The following is a 15,283-nucleotide window of genomic DNA, read 5'->3' as shown; positions in this document are numbered from 1 at the left end:
CCGCTCGCCGACTTTCAGCGATTTCGCTTTATCTAATCGCGGGATGATAAAACGGCGCGACTCCCGCGTGTCTCGCGCCTCACGCGGCCGTCCTCAGCCTCCGCCCGGGAGCCTGCGTCCTCCACGCGCGTGCTTCGAGCAGCGACCGATAACGTCCGCATTGCCTCATCAGCGCATATCTCCAGGATCGCCCCGCGCCATAAGCGACCCTGTGTTATTCAGTACAAGGCACACATTAGCGGCTCCGCGCGTGTCTCTGGCGCCCGTAGCGCACGCGCGCACCAAGCCGCCTTCGGTCCGTTAAATCTAGGCGTTCGCAATAAAACTGCACGTACTCGATGCAAACAAAGAATTTAATTTTCATGCTTCCATTGAAACTACGACGCATTGTGTGGCGCTTTTGCTGAGACTGACCTGAGGCTGTGTTTCCTAAAACCAAGTAACGGAATCTAAGCTGAAGCCGTTCTCTTATTTAGATATTTAGGAACCTTCAGATGAACAGACAGTCGAAACTGGCACTGCTGGCTAGTATCTGGCGGCCGACATCGGCGCGCGTCACAATACTTCAAGCAATATAAATGTTTCGCCACAACTTAACGTTCGAGGGGTTAATAGATAACCTTTTTTTATGTCCAGTTCGCCAAGCTTTATCTAAACTGTGTAAATATACCAGCGGACTGTGACAAACAAACGATCGAGCGACCGAATCCACATCATTACTATTTTAATTGTGCATTGTGAACCTCTCTGACTAATTATAAAGTAAACAATCTCTATAATCGGAAATTAAGATAAAAGCTTCATTGTTTAATCGGCCGCAGGTTCTCTATAAGATCATAGGATCTTTACCAGTCATTACACTAAAACGTACCTGAAAGTACCCAGTTTGCGTGGAGACCCTTGTGTGCAGCGAGCTAGGACATAATATCGCGTTCGGTTCCTGGCGGGTGAGGTGAGTCCTGCATGAAGGAGGCGGGCGGAGTACTCACCGAATTGGTATTCGTGTTTGGTGGTTTGCATGGTGGCGTCCATCGCGGACGGCGTGGTCAGAGCGCGGCGCGATCGAGAGAGGGCGGCGCGAGAGACGGCATAGTGTCGCGCTGAGAGTGCGCTCGCGACGGTCGGTGGCGCGCGAGTCTCTCGGCGGCGGCCGACCACCGCTCCCTCCCTCCCGGCCTCGCTCCCTCCCTCCCGGCCTCGCCGCGCGCACGGACCTCCTCCCTCGGCGTCAGCTGTCTCTGTTGCTCGTCTTCTTTAGATTACGGTTGCGTTATCCGCATCTCTCTCGATAACCACTGCGACTGTGTACTATGTGCCGTGATACATAGAGGCGCATCCTATATAGGGTCCATTCACAGCACAGCGGAGCCGAGCAGCCGAGCATCCGATAGCAACTTTTCATGACTTCAATAGGAAAATAAATAATAACAACATGCTGCTAAAATGTTATGTATTTGGTGTAACTCGATCTTGTCAATAGTTAATTGTATTACTAGAGCGGAGTAGTTTGTGGAATGCAATTTTAGATTGAAATAAACTAACGCCTTTTCACAATATTGTTTTTTAAACTGAAGTTTCTCAACCCATAATAATCAAAGATATAATAATTAAAAATAAATGAAATTTAAATCTTTGGACGCTGGGGATCTGGAATTTACTAAGTTTATGATGGCATTTTGTAATACTCCTTGAAAGTAAAGTTCTGTTCCTAAGGGAGATTTTGACCTGATTGCATAAAAATGATAAAGGCTTACGGTTGCTCCAGGTAGGTGGACGAGGAAGTAGGGAGCTCAAGGACATCTCGCGTCGAGTGGTCACTGGAGTCCGTTGCCTTAGTAACAGAACATAACTTAACGTTTTCTGACTTGAATTGTTTTATTGATTGACTTCGCCTGGCACGTCTATCTCACTTCATTTCTATGTTGCGCGTCGAACTCTGAAGTTGACGAGTTCGATGAGAACGCTGACCGGTGCTTGGAGAGCAAAAAGCACCGAGAGTGGATGCGGAGGATCGGGTAACACATTGTCATGTCATGGACGACGGCGGCTTCGCGTTGTCCCGTCCCGGGCGAATATACGGAGCGAGGGAGAATATACTTTATTGCACACCAAAACACAATTAACGTTAAAAAACAGTTAACAGGCAGGTACAGTTGTGGAATAGGGAGTCTTATCACTAAAGGCGAACTCTTCCAGACCACCGTTTTATCTACAGAAATTCTTTAAAAGATACAGAAGGTACGTTACGGTGCATTAAATATTAACAATATCTAGAGTGAACTATCAATATTAAAGAAATACATACATATATACCATAAATATATAGTTACAGTTCACTTAAAATATGAAATCACTCTGTGATTTACATACCAATACCCTACATACATACATACATACATACATACATACATACATACATACATACATACATGCATACACATAATAAATGAACAGTATAGTCGGTGATGTAGTCAGTAATGTAGTTCGAGGCAGCCACGACGAAAGGGTTTTGTTAATTTCGCAAAAACTTTTGCTTAGAAGTATAGCAGTAGTTTTATGATAGTGTTCAAACGTTGTTCTCTCACCGATACTTCAAGGTTGGTGTGGCGGCGGGAGAGGAGCTGGATGTGGCAGTCTATGAACTTTTTAGTAATATTTCATTTTAAGCACATCGTTGTCTAGGCTCCTATGCGCCTTTTCCCAATATTGCTATTGACATTTTCACGTGTTGTTCACGTCTCGGCGCTGAATTTTCAGAAGATACACTTTTCAAACCTGTGCTTTCAAACTTTTAATATTAAATGTTATAAACATAACAAAGACATTACCTTTCAGATGGCTTGAAAGTATCTGGTGTTTGAGAGAGAGAGAAGAGAGTACCAGCTCAAGAGTTGAACTAATAATATAAAACTGTAGGTAATTGTTATTATTTTACCTAAATATTGCAACGAACGGACGTGAACGGCGGGTTGTGGTGGGTGGTGGAGGAAAGGGATTTCCAGTTGTCGAACTTAAAGAGGCGACATTGCGGAGTGCTAATGCTTCTTAGAACCGGTTGACTAAGAATGACCTGCGTATCGATGAAAGGAAACCGTGCCTGACATATCTTACTATGTGCGGTTGTCAGTCAATGTTACTTTGAGAAATGTTCCTTAATAAAGTTCGCACAATATGTAAGTTACATCACATTATAATATATAACGATGAGTACAGAATTAAAAACGCTATGCAACGAAACATTCGTATCTACACTTATTTCAATGAGCAGTTAAACCAAAAAGATAGCATTACAAACACAACTCGGTCGGCGCGAGAACGGATCTCCTCATCTCCTCTACGGACGGCGATTTCAATCTGGTAGTAGATGCATTCGCAAAGCAGCTGTCTTTGAGCCGTTATGTCTCTTTCATTAGCTTTTGGGCAACTGTTCTCCTGGTTGAGCCCTTGCTTGTCCCTGTTCTAGCGGAGCTGAAGAGGCCGTCGCGTCGGACCGCCAATTATTCTTCCATCCTGATAAAACAACAATAAAAAACCACTTGAATAGAATGGATAACAAACTGCCACCGGCGAGCAAGTTGGTTGACTACTTCACCAAGTATGAGCAACTAACCTGATGATGAGAATAGTGACGTCAGCATTCGTGACAACATGCTTTTAAAAAATTTCAGCATTGATCAATATCAGATTGCTGATACTAAATTGAGCTCGAACGTACCTACTCACAGACCGACTGGACCCAACTAAAGAAGTAATCCTTAACGCCTCCAAAGGATTTGCGCAGATGGATAACGCACGGATTACTCAGAGATAAGGTAAAAAACATAAGTCCATCGGTAGAATACCTATTTAAATATCATCTTTGATTATTGCAAACGATAACAAAATTCTGATCCATCTACTCTTACTTCAGATCGATCGAACGAACAACAACGTGCGTCCGAACATCATCTCTCTAGAGCTACTGTGTGGTGGAGCAACGGCTATCACAGCGAACGACGCCTTCGGTACAAGTTTATTTGCAAGTACATATTTACAAGCTCCGAACAGCGGCAATCGGGGCCTCCGTCTATCGAACAACGATATCGGCTCGGCGGAAGATCTTCCCTTTGTCGTTTGCTTACATTCACTTACTAATTCCGTTACCCTAATTTATTTATTTAATTTATTAATTAATTAATTTATGTACAGATTTTTAAAAAAGCCTTTGATAAAGTAGACCATAAAATGTCACTATAGCCGCGGCAATGCGTGGAGTTTGTTAAATCTCATACATTATATGTTTAAAGCCGTACAAAACAATCCTCTCTGACGGCTATGAACCAGATCTTAATCTTGTTACATCAAGGGTTCCGTCCTGCGTCCCCTCTTATTGTCCTCTCTTGTATTAAGGGTAACAGTTTCAAATTCTGTAACAACATGATTTACGCTAATAACCTTAAAAAAAATTATACAATTAGTGATATTAGTGAATACCAATACATTTTAACATGTAAAAACAAGCTCTACAATATGATTCTCGACATGGTAGAGTCCCAAGTGATGTACAGGAAGACGTAGTTCGTAGGTACTCTCCTTATACATCCATTTAGCGTAATGTGCTAGGAGCGTCGTCAGTTTTTTAATAAGTAAATAAAGATCCGTGGGCTTTAAATTGAATGTTTTTGTTTCCTAGCGCTAAGTTCAGTAGAGTAGAGTAACAAAACTCTAATGCGGCGCGCCGCGTTCCAGAGCCGCAGTGTAATATTGCTTACTACAATATTATCGCTTCATCGTGGAAGATTTTCATGAACGCTTGTTCTTGTACGGTATTTTTTTTCTCAAAAATTTGAACTGGGGCGGGATGAAATCCGCCGGAAAAGTGGCATTGCATTTTAGGACATGACTTAACATTGTAACAAGAATATTGTGCTCGCTCGTCGCTCTACAGTGTAGCGACGTCTCTCTGTGAATAAACAAAACCTACTTCGCAAAAGTTCGGCAGTAGGGTAGCGGCATCAATCACCAATTAGAAAAAAATGAAACGAAATCTAGGATATGTACGATTTCCAAACAAGAATATTTATTGCGTGATTTATTAAGTTGTTGTTGAGATGGCAGCCGTGAGGATGCGCCTGTGTGCGTGCAGGGAGTGGCCGGTGTGAGTGCGGCGCGGCGACGTGCCCGCGGCCGGCGTGCCCTCACGTACCGGCCGCCCGCGCCTGCTTGCGACTGTTGCGACACCGCACACCAGATAACCGCTGTTCGACGGATTTCTTTTGCCTACCATTTAGCTGGTAGCCTAAGGGGCTATTCCACGTTGGCGCGTATTGGTAGGTGAGCTCGCGGGCTCAACTTACACTAGCTATAGTAAGAGCAGTACTTCGTATAATAGAATTTGCCACGGGATCGGAATCGCGACCCACTAAAGAGATCAGGTGAGAAACTGAGTGGGTTGTATCTGGGGACTAGTTCGCTCGTTGAGCTCTCGAATGGGCCGATAGTTTGATTTTTTTTTACATAGTGGGCGTATGGTGGATACTCGTGCAAAGAGATCGATCACAGAAACAGAAACAATGACAGTTCCGGGATGTCTTCACTTTTAATATGTCATGTATTTCGATTTCACTCGAGCGAAGACACCTCGACTGTGCCGAAGCACACCACCCGAAGCGAGCCGATGTTTCACGAGTAGTTGCGGCTCGCTTCCACGACGTGGCACGTCTTCGCTTCGTTTGTCGTGTCCAGATTTGAATTTTTTTCATGGTATATGTTGGAACAAATTCAAGTGTCAAATCAACACCCAACAAATGATCACTTAATATCTCATACCTGTAACCCTTCCTCAAATCATACCATAATTCCTCATTCACACCCCATAACTTCTCCGTCACAACCAGATAAACCTTTTTGGGAAAAAATTTCAGAATTAAAAAATAACGTTCCAGTTCTTAAACGAATTCCCCGTGGTGCGAGGATTGCAGCATCACAATCGTTACCAAATTTGATCAAAAACGTTATAGTACAGAATTCTGTTTCAGCCTGGGAGCGTATCCTTCTTTTTCCATACAGAATTTTAAACATTAGGCCTAACAAAAATATTAAAACGACTATAACACAAACAATCAAAGATAATTGTAGCAATAACACATATACCTCTAGCAATGATTTCAATAATGATTCATTCATCTTGACAACCAAAAAATCCCACTCTGAGACCACATTTTTTAGAAAAGTTGAAACTAGACTCGGTGATGGTGATATAAGGGGTGCTGCAAATATTTTGTTTTCAACTGACGTAATAGCACCTAATACCTCCGATACTTTGCAAGCTCTCGAAAGTAAGCACGCAGATCCGTCATCAAACATATTTTTTCCTGACCCTCCCAGCTCTGAACAAGCCGTAGAGGTGTCCATGGAGGATGTTTCTGGTTCTGCTGGCGGGCTTAATAGCCTAACTCCACAGCACCTTAAAGATCTAACTAGTGGCAGCTGTGGTGCCGTCGGCCAATCGCTTTTTAAAAGACTTAAAAGATTTAATTAATTTTATGCTTTCGGGCGAAGTCAATGATAAAATCATTGACATTCTCTATGGTGCAAAATGTGATTTCGTTTAGCAACCTCTCTTCGCCTGGGGGCACCTTGCTGTGTTCAGCATCACTGCCAGTGTGGCAATATTGTCGACCGCTTTGGTTACCACGGGCTCTAATGCGCAAAAAACGCTGGCAGAATATCGCCCCACGCCAGCATGACATCATCCGTCGGGCCCTTGTCAGCGCCGGCGTTCCAGCCATTCTAGAACCGAATGGTTTGGTGCGAGGCGATGGTAAGAGACTAGACGGTATGTCGATTATTCCCTGGAAGGTGGGTCGGTCGCTCGTTTGGGATGCGACTTGTGTAGATACCATGGCACCGTCACATCTTCCTGCGACTAATTCTAACGCTGGCAGCGCTGCTTCAACGGCTGAAGGCCTCGAACGGCGGAAATATGATAATCTTTCTAAAGATTTCATTTTTGTTCCATTTGGGGTAGAAACTTTGGGCCTCTGGGGTCCATCTGCTAAAATCTTTTTTAAGGACCTTAAAAAAAAATATTTGAGGCCTCAGGAGACCAGAAGACCGGTACGTATTTTGCACAAAGAATTAGCATTGCTATCCAGCGTGGAAGTGCTGCCAGCCTTCTGGGAACGCTGCCAACTGGCGGTGAGCTAGCACAGATTTTCTATTTATAAGTAGCTTTACCTACATAATTATTATATAATTTTTTTATAGTGTAACTGTATGTAAGTAACTGCATCTTCCTACTAGGAAGTGATTTATTTAGGCTCTTTCAAAGAGTGAGCTCGATGCGAATCTCCTGCTGTATCAGGCACTGAAACATTACTCCCATTATCTTCCCCTTCGGCGAAACAATACGCTGGGTCAGGAAGATCAAGAATCCGGGAGTCTTGCTGGATACATCCATCACCTTTCGGTCTTCCGTAAAATATGAGCCACCGCGGTGCTTTTTTTTCATCGATGGACCTTTTGATCAGCCAACGTAGTAAAATGGCGCGGGCGAGAAGCCACCTCGCAGTCCCCGTAGCCCGTAGGGACTGTCGAGTGCCGAGTGCGGGGGCGCCCAGCACTCTTCTGTCGGTCCGGTGGTGAGGTGGTGCAAGGTGGCTCCTGTGGGCCGCTCACGGTGTGTCTCTCTAGACGACGTTCTTTGGGATGATCCCGAGGATGAGATTATATATATGAGATAATCCTATCATTAGTGCGGGTACCAGCAAAGGCGGGACTTTCGGCGCGCACTGCGATGCCGTCGATACCCTCACGTCGAGGTACGTCCTCACGGATCTTTGCTGATAGACGCTACCAGTAGCAGCAGCTAAAGCAAAGGTCGCTGTTGAACTCATCGCGAAATTTGGTCCATAGTATCAGCCCGCTAAGTTTCCCGTCCGATGTTCTCAATGGATCAAACCTGGCGACAGGAGAACTTGCGAATTAGCAGCTCTTAAGCGCTTGGAGTGCCCGGCAGTTGTTATCGAACCTTCGCCTCCTGGTTAGTTCTCGAATTGCGATAATCGATAATGTGTCTGGAACAAACGTGATATTTAGTGACGCAATTAGGATCAGATATATCGCTGCCGACGTCGCGGATAAGGTGCTTAGCAGCGAAGAGTTTTGAAAGGCGATACTCCACTTCTGCGAGATGGTGGTGCTAGAGTGAGAGGGGTAGAGCTCTTCCCATTCGGCACCGGTCCACAGTTATCGAGCCGGGGGCCAGAGAGCGAATTTCGTCCAGATTTGGTCCCCGTAGGAAGGCTAGGGCCGACTAAGAGGGTCGAGGTCGCTCGGTGTGCTACCAGTACTCCAGCGCACCGCACTAGTAGAATAACAACAATTGAACAGCTGGTTATGATCCAGGAGGCTACTGCGAGACACAAGCGGCACTACCTGCGGCAGCGTGACATGCGCCAAGACGGCAAACGTAGAGTTTTCAATTCATACCGACGACTCCGAAAGCTTTGTGTCTTGGGGTGAGCCGCGTCTCTGGATGCAATGTTGACTACGATAACCCTATTACCTCTTCCGGGTTCTGTCTCAGACGCTTGAGTGGAAGTCTAGGGGTGTATTTTACTCGGTGGCAGCTACCACTTTGGCAGTACCACATACACGACGCGCCCTCTAAGCGCGGGGATATTTTTAAAAGGTTCGTCCCAAAAAGGTGTGTAGGCATAGATCCACACGAATATGTATGGAAACCTATTTCGTTCTATGAAATTCTAGTAGTTCCATTCTGTTCGTGCATTCTGGCCTAAAGTGTAGGAGGGCCGTTATAAGTTTAATGAAGACCTCGCCCTCACGTCGCGAGGTGCGCGACGGCATTATCTCCTTTTTTCTTTCTCCTACCTGATCGTTAGTAGCCTTACATTATTCCAGCTACGGTCGGACGAGTACCTAAGTGACCTTACGGACTCAACCTAAGAATTTTATTAACACTAGTCCTAGCAAGAGCACTGCTTTGCTGAATCTACCACGGATTGCGACCCCGTGAGATGATCCGGTGAGAAACTCAGTGGGTTGTGAACTATGGGCTAGGTTCGTAACGTCGTTGGTTAGACACGTCCAACTCTTCGTCGAGTTGGACGAAAACTGTGACCACTTACTAAAAGTGGGCCGTGAGCTCATTTCTAAAATTAACATTTAAAAAAATATGGAATGAACATCATATTATTATATTATCATTATGAAAAGGACGATAAAATTGCCTATTTATTCTCTGCAAAGATTAAAAAGTTATTAGCAAGAGTAAACTTTATAATAACGCCATCTTTATTCGCTAATATAAACTTTGAACATTTTCATTGGCAACATTTTCTAAAAGCAGTTAATGCTTAGTAACTTTATAGATGGAGGAATAATTCTGTTATCTATTTATTTTATTTTTCATGTTGTCTAATAGCTGCTGCGAGCGTGCTTACTCGGATTGAAAATTAGTGTCGATACATTTTGGTCTAGTTTGTTTCAGTTTACGAGTAATGAAACACAGAGCATACGCCATCTGTTGGTGACCTTCTTTTATCGCACGACCTCAATTAGTTAATTACTATTGCAATTGGTCCAGAAAAACAGCAGCAACTGTGAGTTTCTAACGTCACTGATCAGGAGAATTTCATATTATCGGTTTGTCTTAAATACATTGATCTGGATCATAAATAGGTCTCAATCTGAATTTTTTTTTTTTTTTTTTTTTTTTTATTGCTTAGATGGATGGACGAGCTCACAGCCCACCTGATGTTAAGTGGTTACTGGAGCCCATAGACATCTACAACGTAAATGCGCCACCCACCTCGAGATATAAGTTCTAAGGTCTCACTATAGTTACAACGGCTACCCCACCCTTCGAACCGAAACGCATTACTGCTTCACGGCGGAAATAGGCGGGGTGGTGGTACCTACCCGTGCGGACTCCCAAGAGGTCCTACCACCAGTGATTACGCAAATTATAATTTTGCGGGTTTGGTTTTTATTACACGATGTTATTCCTTCACCGTGGAAGTCAATCGTGAACATTTGTTAAGTACATATTTCATTAGAAAAAATCATGAATGAATCAATCTTGCATCAATCTTTATTGAGTCGAGATCGAGACAAGCATCAGGAGCAGCAGTGATGTCTGCGCAGAGCGGCGCCGCGGCCGCGGTGACGGTGCGGGCCGCCACGCGGGACGACATGCCCCTCGTGCACAACATGATCTATGTGAGTTTGCACAATGCTGTGCTGTGCTGTGCTGTGCTGTGCTGAGCTGTGCTGTGTGTCTGCTTGTGTTTATATTTAATTCGATATGTACGTTCTGCCAAATTATTATTTCAGTACTACATTTAGTTTTGCTGTTGTATCCCCATTGCGACACAGATTGATATTATTAGATCTTTACCTACGAAAGGGTCGTTTAGTATATGTACTCGTATAGAGAAAGCTAGTTATTTGTTTTTTTTTTTCATTCAAAAATGTTCCCATGAGGTCAATGCATCTCTGCCAGCGCAGTGGTAACTATTCAATGTTATTTTTAAAGAAGTCAGATGTGTGGAAGCCAACGCTCTTCAAAGGCTTATTGATCAAAAAGATAGAAATGTAGTGAGAACAAAACAATAATCAAATCAGTACATATAAGCAAAGAACCTGAAGATAAAATATATGTAGATATAATATTTAAAATAAAATTCATTGGAATTAAGAATTTACTGCCAGCCATATAAATAGCTAGTATTATAAAAGGGTAACTTCAAGACGTATTTATTATTTCGGTCAGTGACGATCTTGGAGCCGGTCACTTGTCGTTTGGAAGAAGCTCTACATTGCTTGACGACCTGTCGTGGCGTCGTAATCATTTTCAGTGTCTTGTGCAAATGAGACTATCCAACATAAAAAACAAAACGGATTGAGTGAATTTTTAGGACCCAGGACCCTCAACTATGTGTGATCTGAACACTACAATGGTTCAAGCTGTAATTGAAGTTAATTAAATTTACGTGATAAATGTAATTTATGAATATAAAGTAGATGTTTGTTGGTTGCGTTTATATTTCTTTCATAACATAACTTCTACCAGATACTTGTGAAAATCGACGAAAGATGTTCAAAAATTATAAAATTTTCTGAAACCAGGAGCTGGCGGCGCACGAGGGCGTCGCTGACGGGCCGAAGCTTTCAATCCAAGGTGCGAATACGAACTAAACATTGTACTCGTCGCATTAAGAACCGCGATCAATACTGATGTCGTTGTTTGAATGCGCTTTCGATACAGATCTGGTTTCGGACGGATTCGAGCAGTCTCCGGCGTGGTTCTTCGTGTTGATAGCCGAGCTGGACGGACAGGTGGCCGGGTATGCGCTCTGCAACCGCGCATACTCCAGCTGGACGGGGCGCGCCGTGTACGTGGAGGACCTGTGGGTGTCGGAGCGGCACCGGCGGCGCGGCGTGGCGCGGGCGCTGCTGCGGGCGCTGTGCGAGCGCTGTGCGGCGGAGCAGGTGACGCGGCTCGACTGGCACGTGCTGGAGGACAACGCGCCGGCGCTGGCGCTGTACGCGCGGCTCGGCGCCCGCGACCTCTACCGCTCCGAGCGTCGCCTGGCGCTGCGTCTGGACGAGCCCTGCATCTTGGCCGTCGCCGCGGGCCACCTGCTGCCGTCCACTCCACCTCAGTCGGGCGCCCATATATTTCCTCGTTTCGATTAATGAATTTAAACAAAAGAACTTCTAATGTCAATGAATCGTTTACTTATAATACATAATACATTTTATGACAAAAAAATACATAACATTGTGTAAAAAAATTTGTATTTGTGATTCGTTTCAGCCTCTCGGTACTTAAAACTGAACTCGAGCCATTTGTTGCAAATATACATCAACCCCACGAAAAGCACAGCGGTGCTATTCAAAAGGGGTCGCCCTCCGAATACCACTTCGAGCACCCCACTCCCCAATAGGCGCGTAAACACCTCCGCCGTTAGCCCCATCACTCTCTTTGACCAGCCCATACCGTGGGCCTCGTAGGTCAAATACCTAGGCGTCACCCTCGACAGAGGGATGACATTCCGTCCCCACGTAAAAACGGTACGCGATCGCGCCGCGTTTATACTAGGACGACTCTACCCAATACTTTGTAGACGAAGCAAACTGTCCCTCCGTAATAAGGTAACCCTCTACAAAACTTGCATACGCCCCGTCATGACGTATGCAAGCGTAGTGTTCGCTCACGCGGCCCCCACCAACTTGAAACCCCTTCAGGTTATACAATCCCGATTCTGCAGGATAGCCGTCGGAGCACCATGGTTCCAGAGGAACGTGGACCTCCACGATGACCTGGAGCTCGACCCCGTCAGTAAGTATCTACAGTCGGCATCGCTGCGCCACTTTGAGAAGGCGGCACGACATGAGAACCCTCTCATCGTAGCCGCTGGAAATTACATACCCGATCCTGTAGACCGATTGGTAAACCGTCGACGTCGCCCAAAGCACGTCATCACGGATCCTCCTGATCCATTAACGGTGCTTTTAGGCAATACAAGCACCGGTCACCGTCCTCGTCGAACCCGTCGCTTGCGACGAAGGGCTCGACGAGCGAATTAACCCACAGACACAGCCCACTGAGTTTCTCGCCGGATCTTCTCAGTGGGTCGCGCTTCCGATCCGGTGGTAGATTCTGCGAAGCACTGCTCTTGCTAGGGCGGTGTTAGCAATTCTCCGGTTTGAGCCACGCGAGCTCACCTACACAAGCTAGGGTACGCTGAAATAGCCTCTCAAGGCTATCAGCATAGGTAGGGAAAAAAAAAAAAAATTGTTGCAAAACTGATCATTCGTGAGCACGCTCAACATTACAAACATAATAGTTTTTAAGCTATTGCATAGATTTGATCGCGGGCCTTGGGCGCGGCTTGAGAGCGAAATCGTGAAATTCCGTAACAAAAAAAACATCCACCCCTCACTACCCCTACTATGTAGCTCGCGTTCAACACATTAACACGTTGCGCTTGTGTAGTGTATAAGGTAAGAAGTCTAAACACCGAGTTATGTTTTTTTTTTTTTTTTTTCCTACCTAAGCTGAGAGCCTTGAGAGGCTATATCAGCGTAACCCTAACTTTTGTAGGTGAGCTCACGGGGCTCAAACCTGATGACGTTGCTAACACGAACCCTAGCAAGAGTCGTGCTTCACAGAATCTACCACCGGATCGGAAACGCGACCCACTGAGAAGATCCGGCGAGAAACTCAGTGGGCTGTGTCTGAGAGTTAATTTACTCGTCGAGCCCTTCGTCGCAAGCGACGGGTTCGACGAGAACCGAGTTATGTACTATCAAAATATGTGATATAATTTCGTGGGTAGCACAACGATAGCGCGATTCAGCTTTTGCGTCAAGCGCCATCTATCGGCGCCAAACAGAATTGTAAAATAGAAAATTATATCACATCACAATGCGTTGGGCGTGCCATTTTCTATCGCTTAGTCGAAGAATTTTATTACTACTCCTATTACTCATTCAGTGATTGGAATGGAATTAAAAATAAACTAGGTAAACCGTTGATTCTGGGCGAATGAGAGTTAGAAGTAGCATCCAAAGGCGTGTCTCTATCACATGTAGCGCCCTCTAGTGAGTGCGCGGTCAAAATAGAATACTCAAAATGTAGCAGATTCATTGAAAGTTAGCCCACGGAGTTTCTCGCCGGATCTTATTTTATTGTTGTTTTAATATTAAATTATATTATTGTCGATTTATAATTGCATAAGTTGATAAAAAATGTTATGCTATAGCTTTGCCGCGGCAGTCTCCGAGTGCCACACGTCTTTTTAGAATAAGCAAAGTGGCACTTACAAAACCAATTTTTCTAAATCTATGGCACAAAATTCCTTGCACAGGAAATTGATTTACATTGTCTTAATACTTATGGTCACGACTGTACCCAGAGCACGGCCGTGACATGGACGGACGTGAGCGGGAACTATTTTGAAGGTGCCTGTTAGGTGGCAGCACTTTCCGCACACATGCGAAGGAATACCTGGCACGACTCCGGTGACAACACTCACGAGTAAAATGCAACTGGGTCCTGAATCCTTAGACTAAGCAATAGTTATATCCTTTAAATAATTATGAAGATGTCTACAAACACATTTAAGTCGTTTAAGTGTAGGGTGTGCTTATTAGTTTACAAGCTGTTTGTTTGAATATTTGTTATTGACCCATATCTTACATGCGTATATACGTACCCATATCATACGTAACGTAAAATGAACGACCGGTGACTGTTGAGTGTTCTGTTAAAATGATGATACATCACTGAGTGTCGACCACAGTCAAATGACTTGTATGTATCCTGGGGGCTCCTCGTGCTCGGGGCCCAGGCTCAGTAAGCGGCGTGGACACAGCGCACGCGCGGCCCCGGCCGGCTCGCGCCAGTGCCGCGCGGACAGCGGTCGGTAGTGTCGCGCCAGCCGCCCGTGCGTCGCGACGTCCTCAGCCGCCCGGACTGCCAGAATGGTGGACTCGTGTTCCTGTGTAAAGTGCAACTATAATATCAATCGCAATCCTGATGTCTTCATCTTTGTTGCGAACCTTCCCATAATAATACACTAATACTACTTTAATTATCCCTTAGTTGTCCTTCAACACACATATATTTTCTGTCGTGTTATTTTACTGACCTATAATAAAGTTTCATTAATACCATTAGATCTTTAAGATAGAGTCCAAATTCATACGTTGGGTCCAGGCCGGGCTCGTGTACCACCACCGCCGCCGCCACTGAGACCTGACGACCCAATTGTGCTGGAGACTATATAGGGGTTGCTTTCATTGTATGTGTGTTTCGGATAGGGATGGTTCGGCTCCAAGGAATTAAAAGGTACATTTTTTTTCTTTTTTGTAACAAATAATGTGTTCGCGCCTGTTCTATGAACGCGAGCTTTACAACGCAACTTTTTTATAGTCCATCTGTTGTTAAGTGATTACTGAAATCCATAGACATCTACAACGTAAATACCGCCACCCACCTTGAAATATGAGTTCTAGGGTCTGAGTATACTTACAACGGCTGCCCCATCCTTCAAAACCGAAACGTATTACTGCTTCACGGCAGAAATAGGCAGGATGGTGGTACCTACCCGTGCGGACTCACAAGAGATCCTACCAACAGTAAAAGTACGTCAATTGCTATTGTCTGAAATTGGGCACTTGCAAGCGACTTGAGAGGTTAAGACTGGCGTCTTTTGAAATTTATGTGAACTCGCTTGGATTCATCTTATTATTATTTTTCTCTACTGCA

General features: G+C 44.8%; 1 protein-coding gene across 1 annotated transcript; it reads left to right on the top strand.

Moving 5' to 3' along the window:
• Positions 1 to 9,580: 9,580 nt before the first annotated feature.
• On the top strand, positions 9,581 to 11,820 carry LOC114249213 (thialysine N-epsilon-acetyltransferase). Its single transcript, XM_089733078.1, has 4 exons — positions 9,581 to 9,698; positions 10,080 to 10,224; positions 11,134 to 11,185; positions 11,273 to 11,820. Exons 2-4 carry the CDS (start codon positions 10,138 to 10,140, stop codon positions 11,701 to 11,703), a joined length of 570 nt encoding a protein of 189 aa, XP_089589204.1. The 5' UTR covers positions 9,581 to 9,698; positions 10,080 to 10,137; the 3' UTR covers positions 11,704 to 11,820.
• Positions 11,821 to 15,283: the final 3,463 nt, after the last annotated feature.

The sequence above is a fragment of the Bombyx mandarina genome, chromosome 15 (assembly GCF_030267445.1).
Source record: "Bombyx mandarina strain Sakado chromosome 15, ASM3026744v2".
Taxonomy (NCBI): Eukaryota; Metazoa; Arthropoda; class Insecta; order Lepidoptera; family Bombycidae; genus Bombyx; species Bombyx mandarina.
Note: the sequence above shows the minus strand (reverse complement) of the source record. Positions and strands in the feature narration are given on the sequence as shown.

What these genes read in the sequence shown, in the direction of transcription:
- LOC114249213 (XM_089733078.1), top strand. Translation starts at nt 10,138, where the DNA reads ATGTCTGCGCAGAGCGGCGCCGCGGCCGCGGTGACGGTGCGGGCCGCC. An exon ending in TCGTGCACAACATGATCTAT is followed by an intron (nt 10,225 to 11,133) that starts GTGAGTTTGCAC and finishes TTCTGAAACCAG; the next exon opens with GAGCTGGCGGCGCACGAGGG. An exon ending in GCCGAAGCTTTCAATCCAAG is followed by an intron (nt 11,186 to 11,272) that starts GTGCGAATACGA and finishes CTTTCGATACAG; the next exon opens with ATCTGGTTTCGGACGGATTC.